The following is a 23,631-nucleotide window of genomic DNA, read 5'->3' as shown; positions in this document are numbered from 1 at the left end:
GTGGCATGACCTCAAGAGGGCTGTGTAAGCACAGAATCAAAAACTCATTTGCAGTGAGGTGTGGTCTAAAATTCCTTACAGTATTTGAAGGAAATGTTTATTAAAGGTTGCTGCTTTTATCGGGGAGTTACTAAGTGTTTTCTAGCTTGCAGTGTGAATTCTGACCCAATGCAATCAATATCACATAAGAGTTAACATAGTTCACCTGTGTGATAATACTTCAGATGCAGAAATCTTGGTACTCTCAAAGGCATTGGCAATTAAACACATACAAACAAGCACTTCTTTAGATTTATTTCAATATAAAAATACAGATGCAGTATTGGACATCTAATGCAAATGTACATCAAGCCCAGCATTTTAAACACTTCAGTGAATAGGGTGCAACCTGAATAATAAACAGTGTTTTAATGGGAGCATTCCTCACCAGCAGTTGACATAATAGTGTCAACCAAGTCTTTGACCGTGGAAGTGGGCAAAAAGTTCGAAAGTGGTACAGCATTTTGAAAAACATGTGCAAAAGCACATCATTGTTATCGAATACAACTCATATCTCCATATTTTCTTTTTTCTTTTTTTTTGAGATAATATGAATCTAAAACCTGTTACTTTAAGATTTGACCAATAGAAATGCTCCAACATTACTTGAAATACATACTTTTACCAATGGCTTCCACTGAAAGTAAAGAATGCATTTTTCTGCTCCTGTAAAGCTTCACATATGGAGATTTCTGTCCAACAGCATTGATATATTGGCTCAGCTAAGCAGGATTATAGCAAGCACTGATTGAATCCATATATAAAGTATACAGTATATGCTGGACTGCAGAAGACTGGAAGCTCAATGGCTCCTCCAGTTTCACATATAAAGCAGAAGCACATCTATGCAAACTGTGTAATATAACTGAAGGATCTAGAACTGAACTGACACGTCGTCACCTGAGCTGGAAATTTCAAGCTGGCTGCTTTTCATCCACATGGTCATTACTATACACAAGCTTTTATACACAGAATTAACAAAACCATATACACATCTTTGGTAGCCTCAGATGCAAATAAATACAGAAATAAAAAACATTCATAAATAAATATATACATACATACAGTATAAGTCAGTGAATCCTGACTGCTGACAATAACTTATAATAAGCAATAATACATGATCAATTGATGGTACAACAGTGAAAATGAGGTCTGATTGCCTGAATAATTAAACTATTAATGCCCTGCCTACAAATGTGTTTTTACTGCAACTTTTCAGGTTACACAAACTTTACAAAAGACTGTCATCATTACAGTAAATGCACACAGAAATAAACATAGTCTTTAAGTCTACAGATCGTATGAATGTAAAATTGATTCTCAGATTATTTCACCACAATTTTAAACAGTTTTTTTTTTCATCTCAGATAGGGTTCCTGTTTCTGTCAACAATCAACAGCTTCATAATCTCAAAGATGTGGGCTAAAAAATAAAGCTTTAAATCCTTCTTAGAATTATATTTAGGGGTATCTGAATACGGGGGGCTGATTTTTTTTTTACTTCACAATTACTTGCTTTTTTGTGTTATTTCACATAAGTTTCAATAAGATACATTTAAATTTGTAGATGTAACATGAAAAAAAGTTCAGTAGTACAATACAAGCATGAGGCTACAAGCTGTACACACCTGATTCACAGGATTTGAAGAAGAACTGAACTATAATATTAAGACATTCAATTTGAGTTCCCTGTCTCATCAAACCCTGTATTGCCATTAAATAAAACATTCATTTAATGCAATTTAAATATTTTATATTGAAGGAAAATAAATACAGTAATATACACAGTAACAGCTGCAGTAATCCGTTTTACCACTGCATGATTCATTAAAATCATATTATAAAGATCAATAAATATAGAAGGAGACATACTTTAAACAGATAAAAGGTCTCTATTTCAAGTAAGCAATAGCACTCGTTTATACGGAGTCCCACATAAAGCAGAAAATGTGAATGACTGAATGGAATACTTTAATAATAGAAAATGAGCTTTAGTGCATTATCGTGATTCATTATTGACCCCAGACATTGAAACACTTTGAAAATCCGTAGCATTAGGAAACCACCAAGAATTTCACCATGAATAGCAAGCAAGCATCTCAAGCAGGTCCAGACTGAAGAGTGAACTGTGATTTACACAGAAGAGGAGACGAGTGATGTGTTCATTCCGAAGCTGGTTTTAGTATCTGAGACAAAATGAGTTTTTTGTTTGATACAAGCAACAAAATGAGGAACTCTTTTGACTCAATATTCTAAAAATAATAGCTAATTTAATCCCAGAATACATAACAATTCATTATATGACAACAATAAGTTAACAATGCATATAGAAGATGTAAAGGCTTTCTACAAAAGAGATTTTATGTTATAGTAAGTACTTGAGCACATTCAATATATTAAGAAAACAACAGATTTTGAGAAAATTTTTGAGTCATTTCAAATTTTGAAAAGTTTGAGTCATGATTGTGAAGATCGTGCTTACCTTTGCCTGGAGGGTCCATACGAATCCAGCATTTGAGTACTGGCCTGCTCCAGATTCCACCTGCACCTCTGCAGAAACTCCACACACTCAGGCCGAGTCTTCAGACCTAAACGAAACAGCTGCTCCACCTGAGCAGAACAGATACAAATACAGTTGATGTATACAGTAGTGTACAGCCATGTAGTCATGCAAGGCCATATCACTGTATACATGTGTACATTATTCCTAATACAATTAATGCTGTACAAACTGCATGGCTAAATCGTCAAACAATTTCGACACAATGACTCTGCTGAGGTACATCATCTTAAAAGAGATCACCAAATCAGAAACCACATAAGCAGATCTATATATAACCAATGAAACCCTTTTTACCCTGTAAGTTACTTTTATAACTGATTTCATTTTCATAAACCTTAAAATAGAACCCTGTGGCACTCTACAATCTGGTAAACTAAACACATTCATACATTTAATGTACTATTCATTTAATGTTTATGACACCCATAATGTAGGGTATAACATTTATGATGACTTGGTTGATTGACCACATTCGGGATATAACAAAGGAAAAAAATAAACATAACAAAACAGATTTAACAACAAATTATACCTATAACTGAAAGTCATAACAACAACTGACTACGAAAAGGTCAGAATACCTTAAGGTACTGCACTGCCTCCTGGATGTTCCAGCCATGACTCTGGAGGGCTGCCTGGCACTCCTCTACAGTCACTCCATGGACTGCTTCCTGTACCTATAGATTCATACAGTGACCAATTAGCTTCTTTATAACTGATAATTGCATTAAAACATTAGGAATTAAGTTCCACAAAATTTGTCCTAACATTACATGTGTTTGTGTTTAGTGCTTTACCCATTAGAACATATAGAACTAAATTTCCTTCGGGATAAATAAAGTATCTCTCTCTCTCTCTCTCTCTCTCTCTCTCTCTCTCTCTCTATCTATCTATCTATCTATCTATCTATCTATCTATCTATCTATCTATCTATCTATCTATCTATCTATCTATCTATCTATCTATCTATCTAAGTAAGTAAAACCTTCAGCTCTTCACCCTCGGAACTACAGTTTTATAATTATTAACATCAGTTTTATTGGCCCTGGAGTAAAACCCTGTGGAACGCCACAAAATATGCTATATTACCAGTCACCAACAGTTCACAGCAGTTTCTGCATTACAGTAAGTACAGATAAGTAACGCTGTATTAACCAGATACAATAATCAAACAAGTGGCCATAGTAACTTACAGACTGCAAAAGTGGGCAAGGTCCACAAAACCGCTGAAGAGCAACTGCTCAAAATATATGGCATATATTTGTGTGGATTATAAGGCTAGCTTTCTGTGTATAAGCATGTCTATGGTACAGGTGTTCCTGTGAAATGGCTTGTAGGGGGTACTTGGAAGTTTTAGTTTGGTCATTGGTGGTACATGCTGTAAAAATGTTGAGAACCACCGTCTTAGACAGTCAGACAGACAGACAGATATAGGAGAAAAGGGGACCTGGACCCAACAGACTGTCCACTTTGTTGACCAACTAAACTGTGCTTTTATATAATTTTCTGACTGCACAAGTCACAATCTGACCATTCAGTTCACCCTGCTGACTCCTGAATCTGTCTCCTGTTTTCTGAAGGCCACATTTCTAAATTGTATTTCTACATGCATGAATGGACAATAATATACATACGTCAGCTTACTTCACTTATTGAAATAATCATGATTTGTGTGATAATATTTATTTATTTACTTGTCTGACACTGCTGTAGGAGCTTGCTTGTGTTGTCTGCGCTGTTGTTGAAGCCAGGCTGTAGGGGCTGCTTTGCCCACTGGCGCTGCTGCCGGAAGAGGACGAACTGTTAGGTCTGATGGCCTGCTGTTGGACCATGGGCCTAACGGTAGCCATGTTGGTGGTTTTTCTGTCTTCACCTCCGTCTGAATCCTTCAGAAACCTTTCATACTTGTCCAAATACGCTGGCCTCTCTGGCAGTAGGTAATAGTGAGTGCTACTGGCCTTCACACCATCACACATGATGGGCAGGATGCAGGGGCTCTTAGCCTGAGCTTGTCCAGTTTGTCCAGTCTCAGTAGAGCCGTACTGGCTGTCTCTAGGGAGCCTTATTGGGGCGGACACAAGCTTAGAGGAGGTGCTGGGGGCTGTGGACGTGGAGGTGGTAGAAGGAGCACAGGAGTATGAAGAAGGGGACAGGCAGGAACCCAAGGAACCAACACAGCACAAGCTAGGCTTCTGTTGGGGGGAGCCTGCATATGGAGTCAGGGGACTGGGGGCCCGTGAGCCAGGCTGGGACACAGCATGGTCTCTTGGGGGGATCTGAGGGGGCCTGCCCCGGCCTTCATCGTCCCCTAAGGAGGCTGAGAGCCTGCTGCCATATATGGTAGCCCGCTTGGAGGGCCGCATGGGTGGGATGGGGATCCGCGGAGGTATCTGGGGTTTGTCATCATAGGAGGAGGGCAGGATGATCTGACGGTGTGGGGCAAGTGAGTAAGTCGGAATGGGTGAGGAGGGCAGCGAGCGGCCCGCCGGAGGCACACGCAGCTTCACCATTGCCTCCCTTTGCAGCTCCTTAAAAATGTCAGCCGACTGTGAGAAAGTGTGCGTCTCCTCTGGTGGTTTGGAGGGCAGGAACATGTTATCCTCAACAACACGCTTGCCCTCGCTCACAGACTCTGAGTCTCCTTCCACAAGATCTAGGTGATCAAAAGATAATTCATAATTCATTAATAAGTGCTTCATTAAATACAATATTGTATTAAGTTGAATTATTATTTCTATATTTTATATTTTGTCTTCCCCATTTAATTTTTTAAAATACATCTACTCCTGCATTTCAGGCTTGCAACACATTCCAAAAAAAGATTAAGGAAATTTAGGGCCTAAATCTGATGTACAAACATAACAACAACTAAATAAAAAAATGTGATATCAAACGGGTGATTAAAATCATGATTGTGTCTCAGAGGAAAAAGGATGGGCAGTTTGTGAGTGGAAATATGTCAACAAATGTGAGAAACACATCTTTTAAATGCTGTGAGAAGGAATGGCAACATTACAAAGTAGTAAATTCTTTACCGTCCCAACTTGTTTGGAATGTGTTACAGGCCTAAAATGTAGCAATGGATTAAAATTGACCAGACAGGACAGGAAATAGTTTGGGGTCATCTTGTTTGAACCGGAATAAAAGTCAAAGTAAAATACTACTGCCTTAGCACTGCCCAGACTTTATCTGGCACATTTAAAATATCAGTTATTATAAACAGCCACCTAATTGATACTAGTGCCTTACTGAACTAATTGTATCCAATTTTTTTTAAATAATGAGAAGTTTCAATGTTTTTAACATAATATTTTAGACATTTAGCCCTATTTACCGCAATTTAAGTGAATACTGTTGGCCATAAATGCCAACATGCAGTGTGACATAAGCACAATTCCCTATCTTTGGAAACTGGACCACATGACCCACCTCCAAGATGATAACTGCTTTTGCTTCTAAGAAAGCTAAGATTAAGGTGATGGCCAGGCCAAGTATGTCTCTAGACCTAATCTCAATTGAGCACCTCTGGGGCATCCTCACATGGAAGGTGGAGGAGTCCATGTCGTCATGGACGAGTGGAATTTCAGTGGCAGTTTGCAAAGCTTTAGTGAATTCTGTGCTCAAGAGAGATATAATGGTGGCCACAGAAAATATAAAAACTTTGGGTACAAGTTGGTCATTTTTACTTAGAGGTGTACTCACTTTTATTGGCAGTGGTTCAGATATAATTAATAATTATGGATAATTATTCGCAAATTTACACTGTTATGCAAGCTGTACATTGACTACTTTACATTGTATCATATCTTCAGTGTTGTCCAATGAAAATATATATAACATATTTACAAAAATATGAGGAATATAAGAAAATATGCACTCACTTTTAAGAGATACTGTATAAATAAACGACTGTTCCAGTTAACCATTTGCAAACCTGTCCTTCACAGTTATCATCCACAACCTCATTTATTTAGTTAGTCATACAATTAAGCAAATCAGGACAGCTGCTGGATGAATTGAACCAATCCATACACTGTCTGGAGTTCACTGAGGAGTCGTAAGAAGTAGTAAAGTATCATCATCAGTAACATTTCTTCGTACTTTGTTGTATTTGCGGTATGAATTCAACTGTATTTCTAGCCAAAAGCCACATTCAGAATATTTATCAAAATGAGATTTCTGGACAGCCATACCTTCAACCTCATCGTACTTCTGATCAGCCGTGTTGTTGTTTTGTCCTGCAGAGGCGTTTATGGAACGAACTTCCACGTCCTCCTGCTCCTCACACTCGAAGGCCACCTCATCATAGGCTGGAAGTGGAGGAAGGGGCCGGGTGTCCCAGTCCACTACAGGGGTTGGGTGGAGAGGGTTCGGCAGGCTGCGGTAGGGGCTTTGGGGCGGTGCTGCATCCAGAATGGAGCCGCTGGAGGCTGAGAGCTTCTGCTGGGCGGTGCTGGAGTTGGGAGTTTCGGTGATGGGGGAGGGCGATGCTGAGCTGAAGCTGTCATCTCCAAAGTCGATGAGCGAGACTTCACTGAGACGGTCACTGGGGTTGGAGCTCTCCCACGGACGCAGGCGCAGTCCTAGATATGCTGGTGTCTTCAGAGACAACTTCTTTACCCCCGTCACTATCAGATCATCATCATCGTCCAACACGGAGTCGTAGAATGGCTCTGAGAGCAGCAAACAAACAGATTGTTATTTAATTGAGTTTTCTAATTACCGGTAAATTTAACATATAATATCTAATAAAATCACAAACTAAAATATCTATGTCTATGAATGTCTTTGAATGTAATAAATTATTCAGAAATGAGAACATCTGAAGAGGAAAAACACATAAAATACTCATCCTTAAGTCTTAGATCTAGAGGAAAGCCTCTAAGACAAAATAGCAAAGGTGCTTACTTTTGATATAAACAGCAGGCTGAGGAGGTCGAGGAGGTGGTTGCTCTGAGGCACCAGAGTGAAGAAAAGAAGCATAAACAGCAAAATTGGGTCTGGGTGATTCATTTAGAAAACAAAAGGTAATATAATCTACTACATTCTGCAACTAGAGCTTTTACATTTCAGAGCTCACTCACTTTTAGACCGGTTGGGTAATTTAGTAGGCCGAGCAGCGTTTGGATCCCAGGAAGTCCCAAGAACATCAGGGGGATCCATGGGATTACCTAGGTAAAGACTGCATGCAAGAGGTGAAAAGACAGGTTGAAATTATCCAGTGGAGGAAGTTAATAACACAGAATGTGGTAAATTCTAAATTACCAGACAGAAAACTGGAAGTGTACTGTGGAACAAAAACAAAAGCATGTGCTGCAGTGCAGTCTAGTGGTGAAAAGTGGAAAGTCATTAACATTTAGGAAGGCATTAAAGAGAACAGGATAAAAGTATGTCAAGATAAAAGAATAGAAGAACAAGATTTTCCTTTTTTTCCTTACTCTCTTCTAACACCTCTACCTAACTAACTACTTCTCACCTAATTCCCTGCTGCCCTTCCTCCTTTCTTTCTCTATGTCAATATTACGCTTCTGGCCTCTTTCAGGCCCAGCTAAATGTTTTACATTTGCCTAGGATTTTTGATGTATTCTATTGTTTATGTAAGTCATCATTTATACGTCGCTTTGGATAAAAGTGTCCACTAAATGCAGTCTAATGTAAAAGATTTTTAGCTACCAAATCCCAGCCACAGACTGAAAGGCCAGGGTATACAAAGAAAGAATAACCCCAAGACCAGTAAGGAAAATCACAGATACAGTGAAACGAATACATGCTGGATAGGGATAACTTACTCATCGATTTTATCAGGGGCGCCCCAGCTGCGGTGTGGGTCCGTGTCCCCGTGGCCCGTGTGGATGAAACTGTGTTTGAGTGGTCTGCTGATGTCATGGGCAGACAGGCCTGCTACAGAGGTCACCACATTCCTGGGGAACTGACCCACCTTCAGAGTCTGTCTGTTCTGCCCTCTCCACCAGTAGTTCTCTGCCCTGCAAACCAAAGAACCGGTTGATTGATTTAAATCGAAAAGTGCTTCACAGTGTAGAAAATAAATGGGATTATTCAATTTTATAACATTTAGGACCAAAATGTTCTTTCACTCATTCATTTTTATATTGGTTTGCATAGCTAATTGGTCACAAAGCTTCCTCTTCTTTTTTTTTGATGCTCAAAGGAAAGCTACATATACATCATGTAGCTATATTTTTTATTTCCCATGACAAGTATATCTGACCAAATACACTATACTACAAAAAGTATTTGCTTACTCATCTAAATAATTTAATCAGATTGCAATCCCTTTCATGGCCACAGGTATGTAAAACTAAGCACCTAGACATGCAGACTGCTTCTCCTAACATTATTGAAAGAATGGGTTGCTCTCAGGAGCTCAGTGAACTCCAGAGTGGAACGATGCAGATAGGATGCAGCACCTGTGCAACAAGTCCAGTTGTGAAATTTCCTACTGAATATTCCACAGCCAACTGTCAGTAATATTATAATAAACTGGAAGCAACTTGTAATTAAAGCAACTCGCTCTGTCAGTGTAAAATAACAGAGCGTGGTCAGCAAAGGCTTAGGAGCAGAGTGCACAGAGATCGCCCATTGACAATGACTACAGATTCTTCAAATTTCATGATTAGCTCAAGAACAGAAGAGCGTAGAGAGCTTCATAGAATGGGTCTTCGTGGCCGAGCAGCTACATTCAAACCTCACATCACCAAAAGCAATGCAGGCTAGCAGATACTTTTGGCAATATTCATTTAATTTATTTTACTTAAATCTTGGATACACAGTGGAATATTAATACCATGTTAGGTATAATCACTTACTTCTTATAAAAGCTGGTCAAAAATATTTTTTTAGATTTATTAAAAAAATTCTCTCATTTTCTTTAGGCCAATTGTCCCACCCATTCATCTAGTCACTGCTAGTCACTAGTGATGCCACACCACCACACGACTCGGTTTCTATACAATAGCTTACAGACACCTTGTGATGACCTCGCCATTGGAGGGAGCAAGGACAATTGTGCTCTCTCGGGGCTCCAGTATCCGAAGTCAAGCTGCATGACCGGGATTCGTGGCAGCACTTAGCCCACTGAACCACTCAGCACCCACCCCCCCTCTTTGTATTGTTAATAAGCTTAAAATAATCATGCCACATAAACCACCACCTAATAAAAATCCTACTACACAAATCTGACTTAAACTACACCACAGATCAACAGGAATTTCTACTAGTGAGGTCTGAGAAGATAAAGAACTACTGCCTAAATCCTACTATGAATCTGAAGCATTTTATCTCATTGTAGGATCAGTCAGTAGAAAATGTGTAGATTACAGTTAAGATATACTGACCTGCCCTCAATTATTGTGATGATGTCATTGGCATGAATCTTCAGCTTGTCTGGCTCATCAAAATCTTGCAGGGCCCTCATATCTGTTGGCATGGTCTACAAAAATAAATTATTCATAGGCATATTATTTCAGATATTCTAACCTCTAAGCATTTACAGAAGCAGTTTCTTGCTAGAAAAAGCAAAATGTAGTTCTGATCTGAGAATTTTCACCTCCACAAGGAAGTCTCTGAGAGCAACAAATGTGGGTCTGTCTTCAGGTTTTGGAGACCAGCTCTGCAGCATGACATTGTATATGTCCTGTGGGCAGTCCTCTGGTTTAGCCAGCCTCTCACCTTCTTTATCAATCTTATGCAGGATCTGAAGGAAGAGATTTGATTATTTCATTTCAAGTATTGATGCATATAATGAATTAACTGTATTAATAGGCTACTGCTTCTTGGTTGTAAGAAAACATTTGAATAAAACAAGAGTAACATTCAAAGGTAAACTATCCTACAGTTGAACTGTATTAAGTGAGACTAGTTTAAGTACCTGACTGCCATTAAGACCAAGCCATGGCTCCTGGCCATGAGTGAACATCTCCCACAGGGTCACTCCAAACATCCAGGTATCACTAGCATGGGAGAAGTGGCGTGTTTTGAGGCTCTCTGGAGCACACCTGTTAAAGCACAGAGAAAGAGTAAAAATAGAAAGAAAGCAAGAAAGGAAAAAGTAAGAAAGAGTATATTAAAGATGAAGAGTAATTCAACAAGGCACAAAGACATTATTTACACAGCAAGGCAAAACTACATTTTTCTAACACTGATGCTTTAATGAATATCTGAATAATTGTAAGTGTAAGTGTAAATAATCAAATTATTAACTTGATTAATTCAAGTGATTCAATCAATTTTTTTTAACGATTGAAACCACCAATTTCTGTACATTGCCGCCTAGTTAAGCATAGACCAATGCCCCAATTTTGTAGTGCTAAAATAGTGAACCATTTAATTTTGTAGATTAAAATGAGTACATGGTGGTTTCTGGCCACAGCAGATGTGTACCTGTTACAGTGCTGGTAAAAGGAAATATAGGGCAATGCTAAAAGTCCCCATGTGGTGTATACAAACCACACAACATATTTTTCTAGGTAGAAATCATGCCAACAATGTCTAAGGGCCTAGAAAACATTAAATGCATATCAGTAAACAAACTGTATAAGAAAAAAGGGTTGGATATATAAATATATAATAGACAGCATATGTTTTCTGATATTCAAAGCCAGGCAAATAGAATTGATATGCTCAGAATATTCAGAAAGACACACTGTGACACCCTGTGATTTGTTTTTTATTTAAATAAAGCACCTAAATAAATATAATACAACTAAAACAAAATCTAAAATTGAGACTATTGAAGCATTATGTAGAAAATATATTTTAAATGACTGTAGATCTTCACTGATTATAGTGAGAATGGCATTTCCATCATGACCACTCCAGTCCCCAAACACGCTATTGCACTGGGTAATCAGACTTGATAAAAGAACTACATCCTGGACCTCTGGGGGGAGCAATTCTCCCATAATATGTAACAAATCTAAGAAAAATATATAAATATATAATATATATATTTATATATTTATTTATATTTATATATACATAATATATAAATATTAATATATAAGCCTACACCATAAATATCTGGCAAAAACTGTCTAAAATTTAGCTTTAGGAAACATCTGCTTTTTCTCACCAGGCAAAAGGGACTTTATGGTGCTCCTGCATCACATAATGATCATCATTTTTGGGCAGAGCCCTCATCAGACCAAAGTCTCCGATCTTGACCAGGTCATTGGAAGCCAGCAGGATGTTGCGGGCAGCCAGATCACGGTGGATAAAGCGGCGGGTCTCCAGATAAGCCATACCACAGGCGATCTGCACAGTGTAGCGGCACAGCACAGAGATCAGGATGTGACCCTGCCTCTTCCTCAACCTGTCCAGCAGAGAGCCCAGCGGAGCCAGCTCCGTCACCTGCAACCACAAACACATCCGGCTCTATTATAAACACACGGCAACAAAAAAACTGACATGTCCTGCTGTTTTGGTTCAAAACAAGCAACAAGCAGTATATAAATATTTTAGTGACACAGTTTCATCATATCAAAATTTAGCTGATCCGTTAACATGTTCGGTATTGTTTTAAATATCTCTAGATAACAAATGCACCTGCTTATGCAGTTTGTTTTACAACACTGTTGATATTCTGGAAACATACTGTGAACTATAAACTGAAAAATGTATGTTATGCTGCAGCAATAAAGCAAAGCAGCATCGTTTTACAACCTGAATCTTGTTTATAATTCTGTCCATTTTTGTATGCACATAAACAAGATTCTATAACATACCATCTTCATAGGGTGTGTGAGGACCACTCCATACAGACGTATGAGGTTTTGGTGGTCTAGAGAATGCATGGCATTGACTTCCTGTATGAAATCATCCAGACCTCCGTCCGTCTGGTCCAGCAAATCTGTCTTCAAGCACTTCACTGCGACATTCAGCTGTAAAAGAAAGACAGACATGTAACACATACACTACTACACAGTCATCCAGATTATGAACATGTAGTGAAAAAACTGTGAAGCATTTAGGTGGGCTCTTGCATTTTCAAAGGCTGGTAACTCTGATTAACTTATCCTGTGCAAGAGAGGTAACTCTTGGTATTCCTTTCCTGGGGTTTTCCTGATGAGGGCCAGTTTCTTCTTGGAGTTTTTGATGGTCTTTGCGACTGCACTTGAGAATAATTTTAAGATTCTTGAAAATGTATTTATATCTTATTTTATATATAATATATAAATGAATGATACAATAAAGACATGCTAAATCAATCAGAATAGCCCATTTATCCACACCATCTGTTTTGGTACATTTGCCTCTATTGGCACTGAGCAACTGAGAACAGAATTGCAGGCCTGTATGTTCTATATAGGCCAGTACATAAGCCATCTGTTCCTCTCTCCACTCTGCTGCACAATTACAGTAAAATACCATGCTGCAATTACACTGTATGGTTAGTGTGATATGACCTTAAAAAATTAAAAACTGAAATAAAAATAAGAACAAGCATACAGTGTACAGCCCTACTCACCACTCTTCCAGAAGGGGCCTGCCACTCCCCCCTCTTTACCACTCCAAAAGAACCATCTCCCAGCTTTTCGTAGAGCGTGAGGTCCCGGTCACTGATGAGGCAGGTGAGGGCAGACGGCTGACCCTCGCCCTGGCCAGGCGTGGGCGATACACTGTGGAACACAGCATTGGTCTGGGATTCCGACTCAGGCCGCTTCCCAGTGAACACCTGCTGACCCAGGTACAAAGACTACAGCTGAGAGTGATTCCACCTGCCTCTGACCCATCCACAGCACTGACCAATCACAGCAATGAGGTCTTACTACAAATATTTTTTTTACTAGGGATTACCGATAATATCGCAAAATATTTGACATAATATAAAAAAACGTTACTTTTAATTACTTTATTATACTTTGCATAGTTTGATTGTTTATGTGCTGCACTTTAGTTTTGTGGTAGATTTTTTTTGGTTGCATTTCTTTATTTTTTATTTTAATAATTGATTCAAAATGAGGGTCTTGGTGAGTTACTGTTTACTGTACGAAATAGACAAACGTCTAAAAAATGTTTTGTTTCATACTGAATGTATGGAACGGTTATATTTATACTAAATAAAGCTTTATTATATATTTTGCTGCCGTAATATATTCAAATAATTCATATCACTAAGAACATCATTATCGCAAACTTACTTCGAAATATCGTGTTTATATCATTATATATCAAATATCATTATATTTTAGGGTCACTCCTACTAGGGATAGAACAATGCAACTGTATTCTTTTTTAAATTATAATTATTATTTTTTGTGCTTCTCCTGAATAAGAATTTTCTTAGTCTAACCTAAGGTCTGTGATCTAACTAATTAACTTTGTAGATATGAAGTCTAAAAGAGTTTAAAAGAGTTTTATCTTAAATTGATTTGTAAAATGTAAGTTAAGTATATAAATACAAATAACTGACTGGAAACCCAACCCTGTCTAGTGTAAGTAGTTCTCCACAATTAGTGTTGTGTGAAGTCTTATTATTCTCAAATACAATTCAGATTTTTTAGTTCTTACACAATATCTAAAAAGACTTTTATTTGGAGATATGCCAAAATAGTAACAAATAGCAACATATTTTTTTTCTTACGTTTCAGTTAAAGAAGAAGGCAAAATATGAAAATCAATGCCACATAAAAAGGTTTCCTGACAGGGACCTACTAAGATCCCCTCTGGCAAGTTTTATATGTAAAGATGTTTCAATTAGTCCATTTTCAAAATCTAATTAGTTAGAATAAACTTCCAGCACCACATTCAATATATCTTAACAAACAAACCGATCAAACCACATTCTATCATGGTTCATTACCTTAACTGAGTCAAAATGAATCATGGTGAAATGATAATTAACTGAATCATTCATTCTCAATTGTAATTACATTTGTCCCTATTATTTACAGAAAGCTCATCAAACTAAATCAATCAACTGAAACACTTAAAAGTCTGCATACTGAGATGAAGTGAGATTAGAAAGGTGAGGGTGAAACTGCCTGAGGGCCTGGTGAAACCACAGCATACCTTGCTCATCCAGGACTTGCGTTTACAGAGCGCTCTCCTTCTCTTCACTGCTTCCCACAGCCGTCTCTGACCTTCACAACAAAACAGAGTGAGAAAGAGAGTTTTCAATAAGACTGTTTTATTGTTTAGACATGATTATTAGCCAAGTGTTGATCTAAAGGCCTGTTATGTAGAAAGCACAACACATTATTTATTTCTTGTACAAGCTCATTGCTGAAATCTAATTTTAAATATGAGCCAGTATAAAACATAGGCTAATTAGTTGTTTAGTACTCACAGACAGTCATACAAAAATAACAATATTAATGTAAAATTAATGTAAAATGTGTAATGCAGAAACCTTAAACTTAGCATTTATTGTTGAGCTATATGCAGGATCATAGATTTGAGGCTTAATTAGCTCATCCATATTTAGCTGTGGTCAGAAGATTACCTACAATCATCCTAAACATGAATGAAAGGTGAATGTTATAGCTCAGTGCTCTGCAATACGTGAAAATTCGGTGAGATGCCCACCGTCTGTGTTTAGCTCATATTTAGCTTTCTAGTTTACACATTTATCCCAGTTTAGCTCATTTTCTAACCCTTGATCATGCTGCTTGCTATTAGTTTGCCATTGTGCTGAGAAAGCACAACTGAGAGCACAATTGCTCTATCAGGGATGGGTAGAGAGTGCTCTCTCCTCACATCTCTCCTAATGTAATGTTGATCAGAACATGACGTTGATAAATTATGCCGCCCTTGATATTGCCTGTAGTGTTTACTTGCATGTATTTTAGCAAAACATTACTTTAAACAGGTGGCCTTGTGCGCACACACACACAGAGTACAGTTTTATTGCTGCTTTAGTCTTTCACACTGTTCAATCAAGTGAGATGTCTGTAACTTCTGTTTAAATGCAAGACAAACCAAAATGACTTTCATCTTTCACTGCTTTTTTTTTTTTTTTTTTTTTTTTTTTTTAGGAAAAAGCGGTGCTGTAAAGTTTTGGTGATTCATACATGCACCACGTCTGACTCTGTGTGCGTAGTGAATAAAAACTAATCTTAAACTAAACTAACCACTAAATTGATACACACTGAGAGTCCAGCACCACAGCTAACAGCCCACATTTTTACATTGAAAAAATATTCAGAAGAGATAATTTATTTGTGCATAAAAGCATTACTTTCTGAATTTATATTACTTTTTTGTGTTAAATTATATTACTATATTTATATTAACTATTTCATTGCTCTGAGAAACAGTGTCATTGCATTTTTGCTACTATATTATACGATAAAACAACCAAGGATAATTTTTTTAATAATTCCATAGTGGGAACATATGTTTATACACTTATTTCTGTGTACATATAGTGGAATAAAATAATTTTTTAATTGCAATAAAAGTGTTTATCTTAATAATTCCTGGGACAATATACTGTCAGTTAAAAAAAAAAGGTATCTTCACAGACCATGTACAGACTGTGTATAGCTGGACAGAGCATCGTCTCTCAAAAGTGAATCCACCACAGGTCGGGCGACCCCTGCTGTTCGGTTTCAGAAAGCTGTGTAACCCCACCCATCCCCATAGATTTCAATGGCAAAACAGACAACTTTCAATCACGGTTTTTCCAATATACTGTAATTCTACCTCCATTATTTAAATGCAGCAGCTAGTATAACCCTGCTTTTATTGTCACATGTTTATATCCGTTTACTAATTTGTTTTTTAAAACGTTATTCAGCTCTATTCAAAAGGTGTGGTTATTGTAAAAGGGCTGGGTTACACTTAGCCGGGGTGGGACCATAGACTGTGTGAGCTCTGTGGAGGCAGCCCTCAGGGGCGGGTTTATTTAAATGAGTAGGCTGTCTCTTCACAGTCTTTCTCCCTCCTCTGGTCTCTACTGTGCAGACTCGGGTATCAGGATCGCCAAAATGGCGCAAGATTTTGGCTTCATTTTCATTTAATGAATGGGAACAGCGACACGGGGTCCATCTTTTTTACAGTCTCTGTGCCTAGATATACATAAACCTGTGTTTTTTTTAACTTAACATTCCAAAAGTAGTGGTCCCAGTTTTTCTCCTCACACATAATACGCAGGTTCTCATCGTAAAATAATTGAAAGTGTTCTCTGGAGGTGTAAAATCTACCTATACTGTTCACATGTAGTACACCCAGTCTGTCTGCCAAAGCAATACACAACTCCTGGTAAAAGCTGTTTCACATTAAAAAAAAAAGAGTAAAGAGACAATTTTCTTCTTCTACCACTTGAGTCACAGGCAAGAACTCAACCAAATCCTCGCTGAGAATATTCTTCCCCTGAGTCATTTCTAAACTCATTTAACCATTTTCACTCATCACTCTGACAGATGCGCTCTGTGCATGGGTGACTAAGCCATGACACCTGCAGTCTACATTCACACGGGTGGGTGGTTTGGAAGAGGGGGCATTGACGTGGAGCCGCTCTGCACCCACCTGGCCTTCCCATTCCAATCTTTTCCAGGTCCTCATTCTTCACATAGTCGAAGTGCGAGAGGCGTGTGACATTGAGGTCATCACGCATACGGAGGAAGTATTGCTGGAGCTGCACATCAGTCAGCAGCTCCATCAGCCACTCCGTCCCCTCGTCTGACTGCATCGCTCCTCCAGCTGCCTGCACACACAAACACACACAAACTATTGGTATATTTATAGGTATATGTTTGAGTAAAATGAACACTGTTTTATTCTATAAACTACAGACAACATTTCTCCCAAATTCCAAATTAAAATATTGTCATTTAGAGCATTTATTTGCAGAAAATGTAAAAAAAAAATGCAGAGCTTTCAAGTTCATATTCATAAAGTTTTAAGAATCTGGTGGAATAACCCTGGTTTTTAATCACAGTTTTCATGCATCTTGGCATGTTCTCCTCCACCAGTCTTACACACTGCTTTTTGATAACTTTATGCCACTCCTGGTGCAAAAATTCAAGCAGTTCACTTTGGTTTGATGGCTTGTGATCATCCATCTTCCTCTTGATTATATTTTGGAGGTTTTAAGTGGTTTCTTATTTTCTTTCTAAAGTTGTATATATACATACAGTATCACATGTTCTTCCACGTTTTATCATACAGTAGCAGCAGGTTAGTATGCCAAAAGTATTAGAGTGGTGTTAGCAAATGGTGCTACTTAAAGTAGCTGAATGCATTAATCAGCGGTGTCCACAAGCATTAGAATATATAGTCTATGTAGACCACACAGCTTAGGTTCCACAGCATTATGCATTTCATGTAAAAGCTTTCGTGCAAGCTTCACCAAAGTTACATAGTGCAGTAAGCCTGTATAGAAAACATTTGGACAGGAAAATATATTATGTCACTGTGCAGCACAGATATTAAACCTGATTATGCTCCATTTGTTAACACAAAACAAAAAAAGAACTTAACAATTGAATATATTGCTATATATATTATATTATACAACTTAATATATTGCTGTATTCAAGGAATATACTGTGACTAATTAAATCAAATTTTAGGAAAAATGTTCATATATAAAAAATCATATACATAACATCTGAGAAAAATGACTCCTATCTTAACATGTAAACTAATAATTAAAATGTATACTGTATTTTTGAAAATACATGCTTTGCTGAAAAACAAAATGTCACTTTTTTCATAAAACACTTTATGCTATACAAGAATCTGAGCATCATGCTCAGACCACTGAAACACTATTACCCCACAGCTAAGAATGTCACATTGTACAGTAGTGTGTGTCTGCTATCTCAGACTTAAATTGGGAACTGTATGTAATATGTTACATTTTCAAATACAGATTTTTTTGAAACCAGTATGTTCAATTCTATCTCTGGCAACAACCAAGCTTTTACCCAATTATTGACATTTCATACAAAAGCAAAGAAACCAATGACTGCCAGTCCTTCTCCATCTGGAACACAATACTCATCTAAGTGCAGATAGAACAGCATAAACTCACTTAGACCTTTACCTGTTCTGTCTCGTCGTTCTGCGGACGGTATTCTGATGCTCCCCCCATTTTCTCTGGTAATGCTGCGAGTGTGTGAGCCGAGAAACTGCTCTGAATCCGGCTCCCGCAGGATGTGTCCCGATTTTACACTCAAATGTTGACTCCCCCTTCTAGCTTGTGGATTGCACCATGGTCCTCTTCAGCTGTTCTACTTCACAAACCGACCCAATGCAAGAGATGCTGCACACATTTAAAGGCATATCTAATCTTTATACAGATCGAGACTTGAGCTTTGCCAGCTTCCGTGGCTGTTTTTGCATGAATAAGCCCTCCATTCTGGCTAACCCATGTCAGTGTAATTCCATCCTCAATCTACATCCCTAGCCCATCCTTCCTATTCATCTCTGCTCAATTTGCCTTTTCCTTGCTCTTCACTGCTCCCCTCTCCCCACACAGGATCGTGCCTGCCTCATTTTAGCTGAGTCACTGCAGACTGCGAAGCTCGAGGCGGACCTCAGCCCATCTCTACTGCTCCCTGCGTGACCATTTACCCACCCAGCTGCTCTCAGTGCCCTCAAATCCACTATTCCAGACATATTCTGAGTCACTGGGTGTGCAGAATTATCATCCTGATGACTGCACTGCTGTTTAATGCAAGAACAACCCCCAAGCAAATTATTTGGAAAAGGGGTGGTGTCATCTGTGTAAAAGTTAAAATGCTTTAAAGTAAATTCTGCTTTAAAGTAAATGTGGTTTTACATGTCTATTTACAACCCAGCTACTTTATTTTAAGGTGGGCTCCTGGAAAAAAAACATAATGCTTTAATTGGCTTGTTTATGTCACTGCAATGGACCACATCAGGACAGAAAAGCCTAGCTTTTGTAGTTATTCTTTATTGTATTGTGTTGCTATCCAGGTGGCACAGTACAGTTAGCCAGCTAAGGAGGCAGCTTTTAGCCTAGCACTAGCTCGTTTTACCAACTTCACAATGTGTTTAGCACTATATCTGATAACTGGCATTTAAATCCAATAGTTATCAGCATTTCAGCTGAACTTTAGCACATACATACATATTTACTCTACATTTGATTTCTCAAATTTTTCTACATCTTGCACAAAAAACCTTGCACAAGTGCCAAAAGAGAACTGGGCACCCAATTAAATATCTGCTACTAAAGCAGCTCCGTGTTGAAAAGAAAAAAGAGCAAATGGATATTGGTTATTTTTATCCCACATTTATGAAAGCATTAATCAGTAATTAAATAAACATTTTATGTAATAACAAGTAATAACAGAAAATACATGCTGCATATTGTGGGCATTGTGCAAAACTTTCCTAGATCACCCCAACAACAAGTTTACACTATATAAGATCCCACTAGACCAGGATCAGACTAAACACATCCACAATCAGACTCGGATCTTCTCTGAACGTAAGCTGCCTCTTCATGTTTACCTTGTTTGTATGATGACACATTCTAACCTCATGTTAAAACCACTTCATTTTCCACGCTATCTATACTAACACACATACACATACATACACATACACACAGCATCCTGCTCTGCTCAGCCCTACTGAATAATTCAGCCTCCACAGTAAGTGGGAGGAGAGCACGACTAGAGGAGGGAAGGAATGAAGGAAGGAAGGAATGAAGAAAACAGGGAGAGAGAAATAGAGAGAGCAGTAAAGAAAGAGGAGGAAAGAACAGTAAGAAAGGGAGAGAAAAGAGAGGAAGAAAAAGAGAAGGAATGAAGTAAAGCGAGAGAGCAAAAAGCACAGAATAGATTAACACTTAACTGTATGATGGAGCCCTTCATGAATTGCTGAAGCGTCTATATGCCAGTCTATTTACAGCATCTACAGCCCTCAGGGACCACCTCCCCCACCACAAGCATATACATGTATGTATGTATGTATGTATGTGCATATGTATTCTAAAACCCATGCATATCCATTATTTTTGAAAACGTCCCTGCGTTTTGGGCTCCTGTCCAAAACCAAATAAAGGTTTTTGTCTTTGTTTTCAGTGGTTTTGTGTAGACAAGTAAAATGCCCTCTGAAAAGGCCATCTAAAGATACATTTTGCTGGTTTTAAGTGGCCTAAGCTGGTCTTTTATAGTTAATGTTATTAAAAAGACAAAAATAGTGTGGCTCTGTAGACTAACCACTGCAAGTTCTGGCTCTAGCTCAGTTAAATTATTTAAAATAAAATGGAAAAATGCTGCCCAAGATGATCAACCAACTTTGTTATACTGGTTGAACAGCATTGTCATTTTGGTTATGCTGGTCAACTAGCATGGTCTTGCTAATATTGCTTGTCGATGTATATAGATGGGGCCTACACGTACTTACAGGATAATATTGCAAAATAAGCCAGCTTTTAAAGACAAATGCTGTTTCAAACAAAAAAAACTGAGAATAATCCTGTATAAGAGACGAAAGAACAAAATAATGCCTATAGAAGTCAGTGAGGCTTTTATTTAGGGCATTCTAAATATGAAAGACTATATATAGGACTAGTCTATTCCAGTAAGCCTGAAATGTGCTCTATAAAGCGTACTTCAAGGTCTAACAGTATATTAGCAGTGCACGTAAGACTGTGTTATAATAAAAATTATAATCTGTGCTTGGGTGTAGTTTCACTGTTGGCTTATGAGAAATGTTTTCAGAAAACATGTAACATCGAACTGTCCAACTGTGGACACAAAAGAGGTCTGGGAACACCAGTTGCGGACACAGTCTATTTTAAGGGCAGGGGCGGAAGAATACAAAGGACACCTACTTCACTATATGGGGCATGCACATTCTAGTAGGGGAGTGGCTAGAGCTGAAAACATAAAAGGACAGAACAGGTGAGTTTAAAAAAAGATAATGAGTTTTCTATACCAAAGGTTTGGGCCAGTGAGGGTGTAGGTAATCAAGTAATGGCCAACACAGGTGTGGGATCAACAAATGTTTACACCAGAGAGGATTCAGGCAATCTAGGGGTAAAATAAGCAATACATTAAGTCATTTAGACTCGTAAGATATTAAATAATGTAGAGTCTGGAGTTGCATCCTTCTGTGTTAGGACCAACAAAGGTTTTGGTTCTCCATCTTTAGGACCAGCAGGGAGAAGATAAACTACTACTATGACCAGCCAGGGTTTAGGACCTATAGGGGTCAGGACTGTCCAGGGCCAGTGATGATTTGCATTGTCTGGTATTCGGACCAGTCACAATAATACTAATGAGAGTCCAATTAATCAGCTAGAGCTCATCCCAAAGTTATTGGAAACCACCATTCCATAAAAACCAGCTCCACTGCTCAAAAGCTTAATGCTGAGGGATGCCTTATACACCTCTAGCACACATCTGGCATCCGACTTGCCAATAGGTTCATGTTTACAGAGTCCTCTTCTGTTGAGAGTACTTCTCCACAGGGACTGGATAAGATGTCAGCAATAGGTGCAAATTAATGTGGCTACATTTGGGGCAGTTTCACAAACAGGAATTTTGTACTTGCCTTTTTCTGTATATTTCGATACCTGTCAAAGCTAACACACTCTTATTGTCTCTCACTCTCTCTCTCTCACACTCTCACCCATACTCATTCACTTTCTCTCTCTCTCACACACTCACACACACACACACACACACACACAGTCTCTCGCTCTCTCACACACTCACATTGTCTTACACACACTCTCATATTCTCTCACACTTTTGATCTGTCTCTCACACACTTGCTCTTGTTCTCTCACTCACATCAACTCTTACACACACTCTCTGTCTCTCTCTCTCACACACTCATACTATTTCTCACTCTTTCTCTCTCTCTCTCTCTCTCTCTCTCTCTCTCTCTCAGACACACACACTCTGTTTCTTTGTCTCCCATACACTCTTTTTCTCTCTCTTGAACAGTCTTACACTCTCAAACACTCTCTCTCGTTCTCTCACTCACACATCTCTATTAAACACTGTCTCACACTCAATGTTTTCTAATTTTTTTTCAATTTACAACTTTTGCCAAAGCAATGAACAAACACACTCTCTCACACAATCTCTCTCACACACACTTTCTTTCACACTCTCACTCATACTCCCTCTCTCACACACACTCTCTATCACTCAATCATTCACACTTTTTCTCTCTCTCTCTCTCTCTCTCTCTCTCTCTCACACACACACAAACACACTCTCCTCTCTCTCATACTCTCTCACACAAACACACACTCTCGGTGAGGGATGAACGGATGAGGATACACAGATCATGACGCCAAACTAAGTCGTTCCTCGTCATCACCTCCTCTAACTGTAAACACCTGCTCTTCAGCAGAGCGAACAGTCCCTTTAATAAAGCAACAAGACTCACACTGCCCTCCTCTGAACACACACCAGCACTGAACCCAGCCAGAGACCCTGTAGAACTGTGTAAACGTCTGAGTGAACGCTGAGTGTTGACGATATATGGTGATATAGTGATAGCTGTATGTAGTTTGATATCCTGAAGAGTGGAGTGTCTAGATACGGTCGGTCTAAATCACTGCAGCAGCCTCCATATTACCCCTCAGTAGCAGGCTAACGCTAAATAGCATTTCTACCAGCTATAAGCTGCGGTAGAGAGGATGAATATTAGATCAGACCACCACAAAACTCCCTCAAATCTCCGCCTGCTCGCGTCTTTACCTTGTTTATCATCCAGGAGGCAGACTGGCGACGGACAGTCCGCGGACCCGGATGACCGGATGTGTATATTTGAATGTAGCTCGGTTACATATGACCGTTACCTGCTCCGTGTCCGCCTCGCGCTCCGCGCTCAGCTCATCCCCGCGGACTCCCTGTAAACGCTTCCCCTCAGATACACACAGTACAGTCGCCATCCTGACAAGTTTATCCCAACTTCTGCCTCCATTTCCCCGAGGATTGACAGCTAGCCTGTTCCAGCGCCTGTAAGTCCCCCCTACACACACACAGCGCCTGAGCTCATCCCCTTAAAGAGACACCGACACCTCCACACGAACACGAAATAACAGCACTTTCTGCTTTTTAA

The 23,631-nt window shown here is 38.8% G+C and overlaps 1 protein-coding gene across 5 annotated transcripts; it reads right to left on the bottom strand.

The window, feature by feature from the left end:
• Positions 1-279: 279 nt before the first annotated feature.
• On the bottom strand, positions 280-23,560 carry tnk2a (tyrosine kinase, non-receptor, 2a). 5 transcript variants are annotated; one of them, XM_049462823.1, is made up of 18 exons: positions 23,369-23,509; positions 18,617-18,835; positions 17,095-17,272; positions 14,635-14,705; positions 13,091-13,318; positions 12,348-12,503; positions 11,696-11,973; positions 10,493-10,619; positions 10,172-10,318; positions 9,960-10,054; positions 8,394-8,588; positions 7,689-7,786; positions 7,513-7,557; positions 6,798-7,277; positions 4,299-5,257; positions 3,186-3,281; positions 2,524-2,651; positions 280-2,227 (listed from the first exon to the last, which is right to left on the bottom strand). In XM_049462823.1, the coding sequence occupies exons 2-18, from the start codon at positions 18,662-18,664 to the stop codon at positions 2,221-2,223; spliced, it is 3,336 nt and encodes a 1,111-aa protein (XP_049318780.1). In that variant the 5' UTR covers positions 18,665-18,835; positions 23,369-23,509; the 3' UTR covers positions 280-2,220. The 5 variants fall into 5 exon arrangements, with proteins under 5 accessions (XP_049318780.1, XP_049318785.1, XP_049318786.1 ...); XM_049462828.1 differs by lacking the exon at positions 23,369-23,509 and adding an exon at positions 23,268-23,359; XM_049462829.1 differs by lacking the exon at positions 23,369-23,509 and adding an exon at positions 22,954-23,064.
• Positions 23,561-23,631: the final 71 nt, after the last annotated feature.

This window comes from Astyanax mexicanus, chromosome 1, assembly GCF_023375975.1.
Source record: "Astyanax mexicanus isolate ESR-SI-001 chromosome 1, AstMex3_surface, whole genome shotgun sequence".
NCBI lineage: Eukaryota > Metazoa > Chordata > Actinopteri > Characiformes > Acestrorhamphidae > Astyanax > Astyanax mexicanus.
Note: the sequence above shows the minus strand (reverse complement) of the source record. Positions and strands in the feature narration are given on the sequence as shown.

Excerpts from the sequence above, each read along its gene's own strand:
- tnk2a (XM_049462814.1), bottom strand. The coding sequence starts at position 23,461 with ATGGCGACTGTACTGTGTGTATCTGAGGGGAAGCGTTTACAGGGAGTC. Across the intron at positions 10,055-10,171 it reads TCAGAGACTTCCTTGTGGAG|ACCATGCCAACAGATATGAG; the intron begins GTGAAAATTCTC and ends TTATTTTTGTAG. Across the intron at positions 2,652-3,185 it reads AGGCAGTGCAGTACCTTAAG|GTGGAGCAGCTGTTTCGTTT; the intron begins GTATTCTGACCT and ends TGTTCTGCTCAG.